Source organism: Peromyscus maniculatus, chromosome 9, assembly GCF_049852395.1.
Source record: "Peromyscus maniculatus bairdii isolate BWxNUB_F1_BW_parent chromosome 9, HU_Pman_BW_mat_3.1, whole genome shotgun sequence".
Taxonomy (NCBI): Eukaryota; Metazoa; Chordata; class Mammalia; order Rodentia; family Cricetidae; genus Peromyscus; species Peromyscus maniculatus.
The window spans coordinates 63,364,451-63,382,868 of NC_134860.1; the positions used below are offsets into that span (position 1 = coordinate 63,364,451).

Genomic DNA, 18,418 nt, shown 5'->3' on the forward strand with positions numbered 1-18,418 from the left:
TAGGGACCTTAGCCAAGAGCTCCCCGTGTCCAAATATTTCAAAAACACTTTCAAGTGCCTGACTTTGGGGGTTCTGCCTTTTAAGATAAATGGCTGCACATATAATTCTCTTTTGTGACTACTGCCCAGCTCACAGAGACCAGGCAAGAGTGCTGTGTTCCCTACTTATTCCAATCCTCAGCATACTTGAAAATCTCAGTATTTTCCTAAGGTCCGGCATCCTTCCGACACGGCCACATTTGCTGGTGGCAGTGCAGGGTAGATGCAAGCACGTGCTTGATTAAATGAACAGAGGAAATGGAGCAGTTTTGGAGGAGGAGAGCACAAAGAATGGGAGTCTCGAGCTATGAAAATAAATGGGAAGAAAACTGATTTAGAAATGGGGGTAGGAGGAAGCCAGGTAGTGGCGGCACACACCTTTAATCCCAGCACTTGAGAGGCAGAGGCAGGTGGATCTCTCTGAGTTTGAGGCCATAGTCAACAAAGCGAGTTCCAGGACAGCCAGGGCTGTTACCAGAGAAACCCTGTCTTGAAAACCAAACATAAGAAAAGAAATGGTGGGAAGTCCTCCCCCCTTCCTGGCTGCTCTTACCGAATCTCCATCCTGTCAACAGCCAACATCACCGCAACTGGCCGGCTCTGCGAACTGTTCGACTCTTAATGGAGTCCCTGGGCCACTTCCCACTACTCATTCGTTTAACTGCCTACAGTTTGCAGACCTGCAAGTGTGAGGTTCAGCCTATTCATTTTTTATTGCTCTTCTAACAAGTAATTCCCACTGCAGGGGCTGAACAACACATGTCAGCTACCCTACAGTTCCGTGGCTCTGAAGTTCAAGGTCTCGGGGGCTTAAATTTAAGGTGCCAGCACTTCCTTTCTGGAGGGGAGGATGGGGAGTACTTCACTCCTCATTCTTGTTGACTGTCACTGACAGCTGCCCTCAGCTCTGAGTGGCCACTGTACCCACTGTGCATCCTTCTTCCATCTTTAAAGCCAGAGACATAGGGTAAGTCCTTGCAATGTGGCATCTTTCTTACCCCTCTTTCTAATCAAGGCCAAGAACATTTTGATTTTTTTTTAGCCAAATCATGTGACTAGATTGGGACCCCATGGATAACCCAGGACAGTCTCCCTATACACACCTACAAAGCCCCTGTGACGGCTAATCTTGGTTGTCAATGTGATGGACCTGGGAAAGAGAAACCTCAATGGAGGAACTGCCTCTATCAGAATGGCCTATGGCATGTCTGTAGGTCTTTTTTTTTAATTAAAAATTTATTATTATTATTATTGCTAATTGATGTACAAGGATCCAACCCTGTGATTCATACCATCCTGAGGCAGGTGGGCTTAGGCTGCATTAAAAAAAAATTGATGAATGTGAGCCTAGGATGGGAGCAAGCCAGTAAGCAGCATTCTCCATGGTTATGGAGAATTATTCTCCATGGACAGGAATTCTGTGTTAAATTCCTGTCCTGCCCTCCTGTGTGATGAGAGACCTGTAAGCAGAAATGAACTCTTTCCACCTCAGGTTGCTTTGGTTATTTATGCTTACCACAGCAGCACAAAAGCAAACCAGAACAGTCCCTTTGCCAAATAAGGTGGAATATCCTAGGTCCTGGGGACTACAGACCAGGCATCTTTTGAGTGTGTATGGGGTGGCAGTCTGCCACAAGGGGAGAAGCTGCTGTGCAGTTTGAATTCTGAATTGTTCTTTCTCAGAGACTTAGAGGACGCAGGAGACTGGCATGTGCTGTTGAGGGCTACTTTCTTTGCACAGATGTATTAGCAGAGTCTAATTTTCTTTTCAGAATATTAAGTTTGGAGGGTCAGGTGAGAATGGATCACACCTCTATATAACAATTGCTAATACATTCTTTAAATCAATTGAAGGAAAAAAGCAGATAGAAAATAAATGGGGTGCTGGGCGGTAGTGGCACACGCCTTTAATCCTAGCACTCGAGAGGCAGAGGCAGGTGGATCTCTGTGAGTTCGAGTCCAGCCTGGTCTACAGAGTGAGACCCAGGACAGGCATCAAAACTACACAGAGAAACCCTATATTGAAAAAACAAAACAAAAAAGAAAGAAAGAAAGAAAGGAAGGAAGGAAGGAAGGAAGGAAGGAAGGAAGGAAGGAAGGAAGGAAGGAAGGAAGAAAATGGGGCACAAGTTAGAAGATTTTAGAAAAAATCTAAAAATCATCTTAATTTAGTACTTAAAAAATTTAGAGACAGGCAAGTGTGGTGTTTCATGTCTGTAATCTCAATACTTGGAAAGATCAGGAGAACCTAGAAGACGGGGGTACATAGCAAGAAACTCTAAAACAACAATAATAACAAAACAAAACAAAGAAAACAATACATTGCTGAAGTATTCATTTTGAGATAATTATAGATTTAAATGCAATTTAAGAAATAATACCTATCTTAGTTAGGGTTTCTATTGCTGTGAAGAGACACCATGACCAAGGCAACTCTTACAAAAGAAAGCATTTGACTGGGGCTGGCTTACCTTTTCAGAGGTTTAGTCCGTTCTCATCACGGCAGGAAGCCTGGCAGTGTGCAGGCAGACATGATGCTGGAGAGGAGCTCAGAGCTCTACCTCTGGATCTGCAGGCAGCAGCGAGAGCCGAACACTGGGCCTGGCTTGAGCATTCAGACCTCAAAGCCCACCCCCAGTGACACACTTCCTCCAGCAAGACCACATCTCCTAACAGTGCCACTCCCTGAGCCTACGGCGCATTTTCATTCAGACCCCCACAATACCTACACCCAGTTTCTCCCAATACAGCATCAAAACCAGGAAACTGGTTTGATAGCTACAACCTGTCTTACTCAGATTTCTTCCTTATTGAATCACTCTCTTGTGTATATACACATATCTATATAGTGTTCTCATATGTCGGTCTGAGTGTTTGGAGATAGGGCCTTGCTATATATAATCACCCTGCTGGCCTCCAATAGATGTGTATGACCACCAACGGCTGGATTTAGAAATTTTTAAATAGATGTATTGGAGAGAGAGAGGGAGGGAGGGTGGGAAGAGAGAGGGCTTGAGTTACAAGTGGTCGTGAGCCGCCTGGTGCGGGCACTGGGAATTAAACTCAGGTCCTCTGGAAGAATGGTACACACTCTTAACCTCCGAGCCATATCTCCAGACCCCGAGTTGATTTTAAAAACTCTATTATTTGATGAAAGGATCCCACAGTTAAAAGCCACTGGCTTAGCCCAGTATTTTCATTTTGGAAAGAAGAAACTTGTGGACATGTACCTGTGTGCTCTAGCACATGCATTATGGTTGCACTCAACCCAGTAGCAACCAGCATTGGCCAAGTTGACCAGCAAACAACACAAAACACATAATAAAACTAAGCCTTCCCACTCCCCCTGGAATGCGAACCCCTTCAAGTCAGCAAACAATGATTTCGTCTAGTTTTCCATCTTAAGTATTTTGTCTGGAAGTGGACTGATGGGATACTAAGGAGTAGTTGGTTCACATGCCTGGTGCACAGCAGGGAGTCACTCGGTGCCTGCTGAAAATAGAGTTTCTACAACTGATGAACATCTGTACCTACAGAGTTCATGGTATGGATGGTTACATCCTTCAGGTGCCTGTTGAAAATAGAGTTTCAACAACTGATGAACATCTGTACCTACGGAGTTCATGGTATGGATGGTTACATCCTTCAGGTGCCTGTTGAAAATAGTTTCAACAACTGATGAACATCTGTACCTACAGAGTTCATGGTATGGATGGTTACATCCTTCAGGTGCCTGTTGAAAATAGAGTTTCAACAACTGATGAACATCTGTACCTACAGAGTTCATGGTATGGATGGTTAGATTCCTCAATCATTGGAAACAGTTTCAAGGTAAATTTAGAATTAAAAGGACCGTGAAGAGAAGACAGTGTCCAGCCCTTCACTGATTCATGAAACCAGAGGTGGGTGGATATTCTGTGGACATTCGTACTAGAGGTATTTTGGAAAAAGACAACCACAGCCTCATAGGATGTTGCAGGGAGAACAGGACATGTCTTGCTTGCAGAAACATTGGAGGAAGTACCTAGGAAAGAATTATCCTGTAGCTCTAAAACAGAACGAACGGCAAAGGGACATTTTACACTCAACTTACAGGAAGCTTTTCATCACAAGGTGGCACCAAGACCTTGCAGAGCAGTAGGCTACTGACATCTCCAGTCTAAGGCTAGTAGAAGATTTTGAGGACTTTTTGCACTGGGAGGCAGGTGAACTTTAGGATTTCATTTTTAAACAGAATTTACATGTTACCGTTGGGCAGGAGCCATGATAACCTCTGCACTATTCCAGTTTTAGTGTGTGTTCATGAAGTGAGTGCAGACCTTGTGATTTCTTTTCAAGACTGGTACTGTGTAGCCTTAGGTGGCCTGGAACGATGTCGACCAGGCTGGCATCAAATTCACAGAGATTTACCCACCTCTGCCTCTTGAGTGCTGGGATTGGATCTTATGATTTCTAAGGTCTCTTTTAACTACTAATGGTACCTTAAGTCCTGGTCTGCCTTCCTGTGTTTGAAAACAGATTCACACAAGAAATTATCTGCTTCTGAGAAAACTGTTGGTATGTTTTTCAGCCAGTATTTACTGAGCCTCTATTCTATTGAAATAGAGATACAACAATGGGCAGAGATACGTATCTTGCCTATATTGATAAAAATGGAAATATAAAAGAGGACAGTGTAATACAAACTGCACTAGTGAACTCCCGGGCTGCCGTGGGCAGACAGTTCTGCCGGGAATTCTCAATTGGAAACCTCCAGTCATTTCTGCTGGATGCTGCAAGCTCCCACACGGATGTCTCTCTGCTCACTATTTGTTTTTTTACTTCTGTTTGCTAAATCCCTAAATTCACTTATTCGGAACTGAATGGCTATCACAGATCATTCTCCCAATAGATGTGTTTTTATATATTTCTAAATCCCAGGTTAATGTTTCTTATGTAATAGAAATACTGTAAAAAATTAAATATGAAACTTTTGTTTATTTATTTATTTTTTGATTGATTGATTGGTTTTTCTGAGACAGGGTTTCTGTATAGCTTTGGAGCCTTTCCTGGAACTCACTCTGTAGCCCTGGCTGGCCTCAAACTCACAGAGATCCGCCTGCTTCTGCCTCCCAAGTGCTGGGGGATTAAAGGCATACGCCACCACCGCCCGGCCCAAGAAACTTCTTTTTGGAAGTTAAATTTCAGTGTATGTGTATGGGTGTTCTGCCTGCATGTATGCCTGTGTACCATATGCATACTTAGTGCCAAGAGGTCAGAAGAGAGGGTTGGATCCTCTGAAACTAGAGTTACAAATGGTTGTGTGCTCCATGTGGTTGCTGGGAATTGAACCTGGGTCCTCTGGAAGAGCAGCCCCCTGAAACCTAACTTGTAAAGAAGTAGTGTGATCCGTTAGACTAAGTCTGGACAATGACATAGGAAATTGTATTCAATAATATACTAATGACAGAAAAGAGAACAAATTATTTAGTTTTATTAAAAATTTCCAGTTTATAACCAAAATATACAGCCACTACATTTAAAATCAGTTTTTACACTCACAGTTAAAGTGCTAAGAAAAACATTTACAAAACCGACATCAGTCTACTGTAAACAAAATAAATCTACAACAGTAGAGTGCAAAGCACATCCAGCTACTGTGAAGTACAGTCCATGCTCTAACTGGGTGTGCTTGCCCTACACAGACCCAACAACAGCGACTGTCCATTCATCTGGACATCAACAGTTTTAGCCAACGCATGGAGAAGAAACATGAAGAACTAATGCCACAAGATACAAGTCTTCATCACAAACACTTTCTAACTAGATGTTTTTGTGATAAAACAAGGTTAGTTTTAGAATTTAGAATCACCTCAGCAATTTAATTCAGAATACCATTTTAAAAACTAAATTGCTAAGTACCAGTTATTTAAAAATAAGCTTCGGAATAATGAAAAAGGAGTATTTTTCCCGCCTTCATATCCCTTGGAAAACTGCTAACCAGGAAATAGGGAAAGTCTTTTTTTGAGCAGGCATGGACAGCGTTCATCTGTAAATTTCCCATCACTGAGCAGAACTGCCCAAGTTGATGTCTGTTGTTGATGCAGATTTCTCTTGAAGCAGTAAGATTATACTCACTAATAATTTAGTATGAATTGTCTAAGTTTCCTTATTCCTGACACTTGAAGTGGGTCATACTTTAGACATGTTGATTGGAACAGCTGGGACTAGGAGAGAAGTAGAAAGATTTCAGGCTGTGCATTTGGGGACAGGGCAGATAGAGTGGGGCTCACCCAGAGCATCATTTGAGTGGATCATCTGGGTAGAAGTGCACCAAGTCTCTACTGAAATCAAAGTACCTTTCTCTAGCTTAAGAATGCATCAAAAGGCACCCAGGCAACTCTAGAGTATGCTGGGTACTGAACAACAATTTCTACCAGTCATCTTAATTATTCACAATGATATGGGGCAATTCAGTCTGAGTTTGAAACAACCTAATTTGTACCTTTTGGATCATAAAATTGGGATTTCCTGTGTGAGAGTTTCAAATTCTTGCATGTGTGTTTATATTCATATACTTTTGTTCTTATAACCAGAAATGTAAGTATAAAGAAAATCTTTAAATGAGAGCTTATGGAAAATGTGTTGACTGTATAGCATGGTATTCATTATTTCAGAGTGTCTATCAGGGGCATAAAACTCAGTAGTTAGCAAAAATAGAGTACATATCACTCTGGGGGATTATTCTGCCTCCGAATGGTATTTATTGATTATTCCTTTGACATTATGACAGTATGTCAGCTTAGAAAAGCTTGAAAAGCAAACAGAGATTTAGTGAAGTTTATGTAACTTAAGTATTCTCCAAGGCATTTGCTTCAAATTGATAAAATATCTTTAAGAAGGTGAATTCAACAAGACAAAGCAGCGGCTCTTGAGATGACCTAAGAGCTTTCATAGTCTCCTACTGTGACAGCCCGCAAGGGCAGGGATGAAAAGAACCTGTCTCTTTAAATACCTTGTTGTTTGGTTGTTCCTTTAATATACATCACGAAATTGCTAACGTGGTTATTTTTCATCCCCAAGCCAGTAACTTCACATGTTTGGAAGAATATTTTCCAATTATTCAGACAGCAAGGACCTTGCGATGGTTGGCTGTCAGGAAACAAGGACTGTCTGCTGAGACAAGAGAGTAAGAGCCAGCTCATGAAACAAATATGGGGTTTAGATATTCTGTACTACAGAAAATGAAATAACCACTAACCACAGATAACTCTTCCTCTTAGTAATCCTCCAAACTGACCATCAGATTAAAATATCACAAAGTCTCGTCCTGTTTTGGAGACAGGTAAGCTCAGGCTTACCGTGAACTCTTTGCTATCCTCTGGCCTTAGTTAGCTTCCTAAATGCTGGGATTATAGACATGTATCAACATGCTGGGCTTGAAAACAATAATTTCTTCATTTAAAATTTTAATTTTTAAGAATTAGATTTTGCATAGAACTACACAGAGAAATCCTGTCTCAAAAAAAAAAAAAAAAAAAAAAAGAATTAGATTTTATAATAGTTCCTACAAACAAAATGAGCGAATGTGACGAACTTTTCTTTGGAAGCTGGAGGAGGGGAGAAAGTTTGGTGACAATGGTGTATTTTTATCATGATGAAACAAAATTTCACACTTTGAGAAAATAAAACTCAAAAACAAAATCCAGAAGTTGAAAATAAGAGCAGAAAAGTTGGTATTGAAGTTGGTATTAAAAGTTGGTAAAACCAGAGATACAGTTCAGTGGCAGGAGGCTTGGATAGTGTATGAAAGACCCAGTTCAATCATTAGTAACACACACAGACACACACATCAAAAAGGAAGGAAGGGAGAGAGGGAGGGAGGGAAAAATAAAAATAAAAGTTAAGCACATGAAAAGTCCTACATGATGGGCAGTTCATACCTGCAGTCTTGGCACTCAGGAGGCCCAGGCAGGACTGAAAGCTTTGGGCTAGCCTGGACTACATGGCCAGTTCAAGGCCTTGATGCTTGACACAAAAGACTGAACTGAGTCAGAATACTTGCCTAGTATGTGCAAGGCCCTAATAGCAGACAATGCCCTCGTTCTAATGGAAATAATAAAACAAGCAAAACATGAGAAGCTGGATAGTTTGGGGAAGGTGGAATACTATAAAAAGAGAAACAATAAAGAATTCAGATTTATTCCAATTCATGGCTAAGATATACAAGAAATAATACTCACTGACAAGAGAATTTCCAGATGCTGAACACCTTTCTCCTCTTTACTTGGTTTTTGAGACACAGTCTCACTATGTAGCTCAGGTTGGCCTAGATTTTATCATGCAGCACAGGATGGCCTTAAATTTATAACCCTTCTGTCTTAGCATCTCAAAGACTGGGATTCCAGGGTGTGTTGCCACACTTAGCTTAGACAAACATTTTCACACTAGAGAGTCCTTTTTATTATTTAAACAATTTCACACTTTCCTTATTTTCAAGGCATATTCATCTCAGCTCAATGTAAAAACCTACTGTGTTGATTTTCTCTTACAAAAAAAAGATTTCATATTCAATGTTTCTGCTGACAGGATTAGTTCTGGGAAATGATCTGAGACAGGGCTGAGGGAAGCTATTTGCCAGCTTTCCAAAACTGAGGGTGGAAGGAATAGCTAAGCAATCAGAAAAATCTAAGATGGATAACTCTAAATCACTCTAGGGTCACTTGGTTTTTCTTACATATCTTCCTTCTCATTATCAATCCTCTAAATATTCACTGAAACTGGACTTCAGATTCACTATGTGCAACAACAAGGACTTGGAGAGAAGGAAAACTGAAAATAAATGTGTTGTTTTTAGAGACAATTTAAAAATTATAACAGTCATGGTTAATGGCAGGATACATTTGAGAAATGTGTTGCTAGGCAACTGGGTCACTTTGCAGCATCGAAGCATGCACTCGCCAAATCACATGCCTATTTTGTTACTAAGTGATATGACCCTAGGGACCACTGCTGTAGGGCAAGAGGTCTAAAACAGGTCTTAAACTTGTGATCCTCCTGCCTTGGGCTGCCTTGTGGCTCTTAACTAAAAATAACTAAATTGTCATTATGCAGCATATGGCCATACAGGAATCTCTGAGTGAGAGGCTGAGCATCTAATTTAATTACTGGAAGTCAGTGAAAGACCTAAGACAAGGAACCAAGTATGGCTAAGAAAATCCTATCAGAAGCTGAGGATGAATATAGCTCAGTGGTAGATGACTGCCTAGCATATGAGAGGCCTTTCTTGTTCACCAGAACCAAAATGGGGTGGGAGGTGGGGGCTACAAAGTTGACATAGTTAGAAACTAGAAACCAGTACACCAACCTATATCTCCTTCTAATGTTATGTACTCACCAGACTTCAAACCCAACTGCACACTGTAAATCTACAGTACAAAGCATTCAAGACATTGTATGAACTGATACGGACAGTCAGAGCAAAGAAAAATGAGCTTTAAAAGTAAATGGGTGGGTTGGAGAGATGGCTCAGTGGTTAGGAGCACAGGTTGATCTTTCAGAGGACTGGGGTAAGATTCCCAGCACCCCCAAAGTGGCTCACAACCCTCTGTACCTCTACTTTCAGGGATCCAGCACCCTCTTCTGGCATCCTTGAGTACCTGGCATGCAAGTGGCACACAAACACAGATGCAGGCAAAACATCCACGCACATAAACTAGAACTAAAAAAGGCCCCTGGGATCTCCTTGATCCAGTTCTTGGAAAGCATCACCAATTTACAAGACGTTGACAGGATGGAGCTACTGGAATCTCTATGTTTTACTAAAGAATACTTAAAAATTTTGTTGTATTTATTGATGGCGTGTATGTGTGTTCCTGTCTACACACACACACACTCACGCACCTACACTCTACACACACATGTACACTACAGCTCACATGTAGAGGTCAGAGGACAAGTTGTGGGAGTCTGTTCCCTCTTTCCACCATATGGATCTCAGATGGAACTCCACGTCAGGCTTGGCAGCAAGTGCCTGTACCTGCTGAGTCATCTCACTGGCCCTAGTAGAGATAATTAAGGAGTCTTTATGGTAATATTTTCTGCCAAGCCAGGACAAATTAACAATAACAAATCACGTTTATCTTTAACAATATTTTGTGAGTTGTGCTTTCAAGGCTGGCAATGAACCCAGGGTCCTGTCTATTGCTGAGCTAAATTCCAATCTTGCTAGTATTTTAAGTCAGGCAACCTGACAGCTACACTTATTCAATGAATGTGAGGAGGCAGATTAAAAAGTAATGACTATGCCGGGCGGTGGTGGCGCACGCCTTTAATCCCAGCACTCGGGAGGCAGAGGCAGGCGGATCTCTGTGAGTTCGAGGCCAGCCTGGGCTACCAAGTGAGTTCCAGGAAAAGGCGCAAAGCTACACAGAGAAACCCTGTCTCGAAAAACCAAAAAAAAAAAAAAAGTAATGACTACAGGGAAAAATTCTATTCGATTTCTCTGCGTTCTTTTAGATTTTATAATCAAGTTGAGTGGTGGTGGTGTACACCTTTAATCCCAGCACTCAGGAGGCAGAGGCAGGTGGGACTCTGAGTTCGAGACCAGCCTGGTCTACAAAGAGAGAGAGAAAGTTCCAGGACATCTAGGGCTACACAGAGAAATCCTGTCTTAAAAAACAAAACAAACAACAGCAATAATAGATTTTTATAATCATCTGAATGTTGGTTAAACCTGACAGTCTTTTAATCAGCAAAGGAGCCAGTGCTGTAACTGATCTGTTCACCATTTTATTTTGAACACACTGGGGAGGAACTCTCCCAATGAACTACACTACAGCACTACAGAATGCATCTGGTAAGAGGTCTTAACTAAATACCAATATTCATAACTAAGATAACAAAGACCACAAAATATGTCATTTCTTTTATGTTTATCAACTTAATATGTTTATGCTGATGTTTAAGGAGGTTTTTTTTTCCATTAATAAGTCCATGTCTGGCATTTGTAACTTCTTTCACTTTTATTATATGTAACACAATTTCCCTCTTTTAAAACTCACTTAAGCTGGGGCGTGGTAGCACAGCCGAAATCCCAGCACTTGGCGGGCAGAGGGGGAGAACTACAAGTTCAAAGCCAGCCTGGGATGCACACCTAAGACTTGGAGATGAGCACATGAATGGGGTTGGAGGTGTAGCTCAGAGGCAGGACGCTTTTCTGACACAGGGGGTCCAGGAGTCTATGCCCTGGCACTGCAGCAACAGAACCACATCCAACTACGAATGCCTCTCATCACACCCACCTGAGGGTGCCTCAGCTGTGTAAGCTGATTAAGAACACACAGTTTACGGGAAGAGAACGCAAGTGAGCTCCAGCAGTGACTATCAAATGGTCAAGGGAGAAGCAAATGAGAGTTCAGGGGAATGTGAGACTCCTAATCTAACCCCTCATTCCCTTCAACTGCAAACAAAAACGCTTGGTCTGGAGTTACACAGCTCATTGAAAAGGGAGGCAAGACTAGATATCAGCTTTCCTGACTCAAAATCCTAGGATATTTTAAAAATAACAATGCATTCTTACTAGTTATTAAATAAAATCTGGCCAAAACAAAACCACTGAGTTCTAAATTTTGAAAAGCCAGTTAGCATAAAACAAAGAGACATCTGCAATTTACAAATATGAGCAGGCTTGATTAGATATTTATCTGCTTCAGGAAATATAATAAGCTTAAAAAAAAAGACCTTGAAAATACTAATTTAATAGTGAGTGGTAATGAGCAGAATAACAGAACACAGAACCTTAATTAATTCCTTAATTTATCTTTTAAGCAAGGTCTTCCTAGGCAGCCCTGGATGCCCTAGAGCTCACTCTGTAGACCAGGCTGGTCTGAACCTCACAGAGCTCCTCCTGCATCTACCTCCCAAGTGCTGAGATTAAAGGTGTATGCCACCAAATTTTAAACTTTTGAATTATTAAAAAGCAAAAAACTTTTTTAACCAAGGGAAAATGATGTAGTGGTTAATAAAACTAGAATAAATTATGAACAATTCTACCATACCAACAAAAACATCCATGAAAAGGACAAGATAGGTTTCTAGGTGGCTATTTAAATAAAAGCTAAAGATAAGTACCCTTCAATACATTTAAATAGATTGAACTTAATGGATTTTGTACTGGCTTGGCCCTTGACCAAAATATTAGTGAAAAACTTTAAAAAAAAACTTCATATCCAGATTTTCTACTTAGAGAACACAGGAATAAACACATTGACATACACTGTTTTTTGTAGGCTAACCAAACACCCCTGTCTATTAAGATGGTTGGCTCTACGCAGACTTTTAACATTGTCTTTTCCCAGAAGATTTGGATATTGAAAGAAAAGTATTATCCTGTACCAGTTTAGTTATTGAATAAAGATAAACAGGATTAGAATTAGAGAATGCAATTATAGTCTGGTGAACCAGTGAGGGATGTCTGGTTTTCCTAAGCTTTTCCCAGTACTCACATGACTTGAACAACAAAAAAATGAAAAAGAAAAATTATGAAGAGATGCACAAATGCCAATGCATTTCCATAGATAATCAAATTTATATAAATGTATGTAGACTTTAGGCTATATAGTTGAGTTAAATAAATGTTTTTCATATTTTTTAAAAAATTTACTTTAAGATGGGCGGTGGTGGTGCACGCTTTTAACCCCAGCACTTGGGAGGCAGATGCAGGCAGAGCTCTGTGAGTTTGAGACCAGCCTTGTCTACAAAGTGAGTTCCAGGACACTGAAGTCGGGGATATACAGAGAAACTCTGTCTTGGAGAAAAGTTTACTTTATTTTGAATTTATGTGTGCATGTGTATCTGCTACAGTGCGCTGGTATCAGAGGAGGCCAGAGAAAAGCCTCCGATCCCCTGGAGCTGGAGTTACATGCAGCAAGGGTGCTAGGAACTGATCTTGGGTCCTTTGGAAGAGCAGCAAGCACACTTAACCAATGAACCATTTCTCCAAACCCAGGATTTTCGCATTTTAATTGGCCACAAAAAGGCATAAAAGAAGTTTAAAAGAATCACGAGTTCATTTTTAAACCTAGGTTCTAGAAAACTTCTGTCCCCTGTGTTTTTATGTGAAATCAAAAAATTCCTACTTTACACAGATTTTAAAAAACGTCATTCACAAACAGACACATGAACAATCTCACGGTCTAAGCCGAGTGCTGTGTCGTCAGTCGTTCATTAATCATTTACTGAAAAGCTATGCTACACTATGCCCCGTGCTAATCACTATTCACCAACCGTCTCTGAAACCAATTACTGTTTTGAGTTGACTATTGCCTTGGATCTCTTGTCTAATTATGAACAGAACAATATTGCTAAAATCAAAGTACTTTTCAAAACCCTTTTGATAATATATTAATACTTTGGGGGAACTATCATTTTCTTGGTTGTCAACCGAACAAAGAAAACACTAAGTATTAACATATGCCAATCACAACAGAAATTAAAGTTACTCATATGGTGAGAAAACTGTCCAGACTTGTTAAGTCAATTTAAGCAGGTTAAGATTTGAAATCACTGTTCTGCTATAGTTCTTCAATGGTCTCTTCAAAAAAAAAAAAAAAAAAAAAAAGAAGAAAGAAAGAAAGAAAGAAAGAAAGAAAGAAAGAAAGAAAGAAAGAAAGAAAGAAAGAAAGAAAAGAATGAAAAATTCTTAACCTATAGTGCTAGTATGCTAAAGAATACGGCCCAAACTGAACAGTGCTACTTGAAACAAACACCATTATGCAGACTGTGCAGGACAAGTGAAGGACGGCGCCTGTTGAAGGTGCCTGCAGGCCAACAACATTCACGTACACAACTCCACCAGCTTGGAGGAGGTGCAAGTGCATGCACACAGTCTGGAAGCACCAAGGTGAGCCTTTCATGACAATGCTCACTTCACTGTCTGCACTGTCCCACTTTAAAAGACAACCACTGAACACTCGGCAGTTGGTAGCAATGCAGATGGTAACAGAAGACATCTTTGAGCTCAAACTGGCATTTCTATCTCAACTTCCTATGACTGTGGATGTTTGTTTGGGTTTGCCCATGCTGTTCTACATAGCTTCTCAAACAGAAACTTCCTGAGTTACTGGTTTATTTATAGACAAGTTATCAGTTGTGCCTTGTAAGGCGTAAGGAAGGGTTTACTAACTGTCAGTTATAAGGGACTTCAGGCCTCTCTGAGTGGTCTCCAGTTCCAAGGAGAAAGACAGGAGGACAGAGGAAGAGAAAACATTTGGGGCTAAATGCTCAAATGTGTTTTATGAAGAATGAGTAATCTCTACTGGTACATACTTTGAAGAAGCAACAGGACACAAATAAATCATGACTACCAGAAAACTGGCTCTTCTGTCAGGTAGGAGCTCTTAATTTTAAAGGGTGAAAGAAGAAGCATGTGTCAAGAAATGTACTACAGTAGACCTCTAATAAAGCTCTTAAGTCCTCAAGAATCTTAGTCTCTCATATTTCATAATGCTTCACAGTTTCCAAGAGCTTCCATATGGTTGTTTTCATTTGATCTTAATTTGACAGCTTTGTGAGGTAGGTAGAGTAGATATTCATCTTCAATCTTCATTTTCAAACAAGGGGAGCTAGGCTCAAGGAGGCTGACTTGTTCAAAGTTGAAAACTAGCATATGGCAAAGCCAGGCCTCCCTCTCCAGAGTCTAGAATAATTTTTTCTGAGTGTGATTCTTGGATAGCCTGCTAAGAATCTTCTGTGTTTTTAGAAACACAGATCTGTGAAATCCTACTGATTTATTGAGTAAGACTCTCCAGAGATGAGAATTGAGAATTCTGCATTTTATAATGGATAATAAAGTAGGAAACAACAGTATATTAGGTAACAATGTAAAGCGTATCACTGAGTCTGGCTAGATCTTCCCATGATCAAAAGTGATACCATCAGCCCATCATTAGGAGAAAGCGAGCTTAAAAGAATGGGCTTCAAGTTTGGCTAGCTAATTATCACCTGGAAAGCTTCTGTTTGTTTTTAAAGCATCAACTCTCACCTGAGAGAAAGATGTTGGCTAACGAGAGCTCCCAGAGTGAGTCTTACCTGCAATCAGGGCTGGGGATCACTGTGTTTTCTGAATGAACACATTAGCATTTTCCAGAATTTTTCTTTCTGATCAGTTTCATACCCAATAAAGTTCACAGTTCATATCCTAAATCATTTAAGCTTTATAAGATAAAATGTCAAGTGTTTTTCACTTGATATTTTTTAGATTAAAGGTATTCACAGAAAGAGTAACCATGCTCCACTTAGCTACAATGGTTTTCAAGAACCCAAATGAATCACCACTTTGGACTTAGATTATATATTTCAGATGTAAACAATGATTCAGAAACTGAAAACAGGAATGTGGGGAACAAGCAGTAGCCAACTGGCTCCTGGGGAGTTCAGTGCAGACAATCAGCTCACTATAGGAGGGCCTGGATATCAATGTCTGATGGCTTTGGCAAGGTCACATCTCACTGTAGAAAAATACAACAACGAATACAGAGAAAATATTTTGCCATTTCGTAATTTGTTTACCACTTAAAAACCCTTATAATGTGTGATGCTTATCTTACTGCATGCCTCCACAGAACATATCTGAACATGAAGTTGTCTATGAATCAATATAATTACCTAGGAAAAGATGGCCACAAATTAAATTTTCTCTATCATGCATATGGATATTATAAAAACATAGCCCATAAAAGTAATATTTACAAAAGTAAAAAACAATACAACTGCAGGGGAAATGCTCATCTCTGCCTTTACTCCAATGCTAATTCATCCACATCCTGAATATCTGTGGGGAAGACTACGGACTTTGAGAGAACCTCCCACAGGCCAACTGGACTCTTCTGGCACTTTGATCCTATTAGCTAATACCCTTGCTGGCTTATCACAGTCTTCTACAGTTTAAAAACAGTTCCTTTTTCTCACTCAGTGGAAATAAACCTACAAAGTCCTAGTGTTCATCTGAGAAATAAGCCTTGCATAGAAATTTTCTTTAATTCTGAAACTTTGTTTTATTAACAGAGCTACCAGAATGTCATTTCACCACTAGTTCATATTATATGAAAGTTCACTACAAAGCAGTCACCACACATATAGGATTTTTCTAAATATAAAATAAGGGGGTTTATAAAAATGCTTACCAGACAATCATCTCTTCACAACCTAGAAAGAATTATTTTTGTGATGACATGATTCTTTTGTGTTTGGGATGTGTTTACACGCCAAGTTTGATGCGACACAAAAAGCAAAGATCTACCTTCTCAGTGGGCACACTCTGCCTGATTAAAAGCAGGATGACAGCGAGTTACAGCAGCCAGCCATGCGAAGACCCAGGCTAAAACCCACTTCCAACAGCACAAGTTTCACTTTAGACGAGACTAGGCACTGGTCCCGTCCTCTTCGATAACACGGTTCATGCTGGTGCCGTGTGTAATGTGAGTCATGGGGTTGTTGCTGAGGTCTCGGATGCTGCTGTGTCGTGACTGCTCATTGAGCCGATGAGAACTACTGTGCCTGGAGTGATCCGTCAGGCGTGACATGCTGCCGTGAGGTAGTCTCTCCTCCATTCCTCGGTAACTGCAGGGAGTGTACCTGCACAGTAGAGTGGATTTGAAAGTGAGTAGCTGAACACACCAGAAAGTAATGCTAATGATTTTCATTAAAATGCCTTAGTGATTGAAGTGCTCAGTAAATCAACAGTGAGAAAGCAGTAAGTGACACGATTATTTTGAGTAATTTCATTATGCTGTAGAATTATCTGACATGGCTAACAGAGAGAATCCATGTAGGTCAGGATGAAGGCCATATTCCCTGCAAAAGGGCAAACAGTAAGTAAGTAAGGCTGACCCATTTGGAACTGTGTTAAGTACAGATCATTTTCTTACTCAAATATGTATCAGATTCAGTGGGCTCAAAGGGTTGGAAGAGGGAATGAATGGATTGGAGGAGAAATTGAAGTGTCACTGAAGCACCAGGGAATGAGCTGCTAACATTGGTGGCATCTGTGTCCACAGCATCTAGACGGGCTAGTTACCAGCTGATCAGTCATCTCTATATGACCTTCCTTCTTTCCCTCGGGGTTTAAAGCTGTGAAGATGGTAATTTGTAGAAATTATATCTACTTGGAAGTTGCATGCTGACACCCTATAACAGGTTCTCTCATCAGCAAGTCCTTGTCCCCTAGCTGGGCTCTGCACACAGCTGGCTTTTCTACCCAGAAATGCAACCGTGGGCTGATCACATTTTCTTTTGTCACAATCCCAACTTAACGAACCACATCAGAGGCAAGAATATAAAAATACAAAAAACAATGACAATGAAAAAACTAACCTCAGCCACTGGGATGAGAAGTTATTAGCTCTAGGCCAGTCAAGGTCATGAAAACCAACTAGACTTTTTATTGGTCCATTTATAGAGCTCATATGGTATTTATCAATCTTTCTGGCTAAACAGTGAGTTCTTTCAGGATAAGTACCATATTCCATATCTTTTTTAGGGGATGGGGGTTCAAAAAAGGGTTTCTCTGTGTAGCCCCGACTGTCCTGGAACTCTGTAGACCAGACTGGCCTTGAACTCACAGAGATCCACCTGCCTCTGCCTCCCGAGTGCTAGGATTAAAGGTGTGGGCCACCACAGGCCTTTTCTAAAATACTTTTTGTTCATATACTCACACACTCTTTTGGAAAACATAATTTAGGATAATAAAATCCAAAGAGAACTGAGTATACATACTTGATGACTTTAATGAACATGTTGTTTTTGTTTGTTTTTATAGCATGGGGTGTAAGAGGCTCTGGACTATAAGCCCTGCCTAAATATAATGTTTCTGAAAGTAAACAGGGCCAGGAATGTCTGCTAGGCCTATAATCCCAGCACTCAGGATGAGGAGACAAGAGAATAGAGAGCTCAAGGCCAGCCTGAGCAACATAGTGAGACCCTGTCTCAAATGCAAGGGCAAGAGACAGATGCAGCACAGCTGTGCAACGCTGGCCTAGATAAAAGTCCACAGGTTTCATCCCCAGCACTGCAAAGGAAAGAAAAGAGCCATCTCAGAACACTGCAAACTATCCTGGGTTTTGTCTGTCTGTCTGCGTGTAGTGCTGGGGATTAGAGTACGGCCTTGGGCATACTGGGCAAGGGACCTTCCATGGAGCAGGGACCCCAGTCTCATTCCACCCCCCGCCCTTTTCTCCTTTCTTTCTTTTTGAAGCAAGGTCTCTAAGTAGTCCTGGCTGTTCCAGAGCTCACTATGTAGACTAGGCTGGCCTTGAATTTACAGAGATCTTCCTACCTAAGCTTCCCAAGAGCTAGGCTTAAAGGTAAGTGCTACCATGTCAACCTAACAGTTATTAAAATA

At 40.7% G+C, this 18,418-nt stretch overlaps 1 protein-coding gene across 6 annotated transcripts in view; it reads right to left on the bottom strand.

Moving 5' to 3' along the window:
• Positions 1–5,487: 5,487 nt before the first annotated feature.
• Positions 5,488–18,418, bottom strand: part of Fzd3 (frizzled class receptor 3) — a 71,389-nt gene continuing 58,458 nt past the window's right edge. For 4 of the 6 annotated variants that reach the window (XM_076545219.1, XM_076545220.1, XM_006988786.4 and 1 more), the window contains one exon: positions 5,488–16,653. In XM_076545219.1, coding sequence (XP_076401334.1) covers positions 16,440–16,653 — 214 coding nt within the window. In that variant the 3' untranslated portion in view covers positions 5,488–16,439. The remainder of the gene's footprint in view (positions 16,654–18,418) is intronic. The other 2 variants (XR_013042491.1, XR_013042492.1) reach the window with 2 other exon arrangements.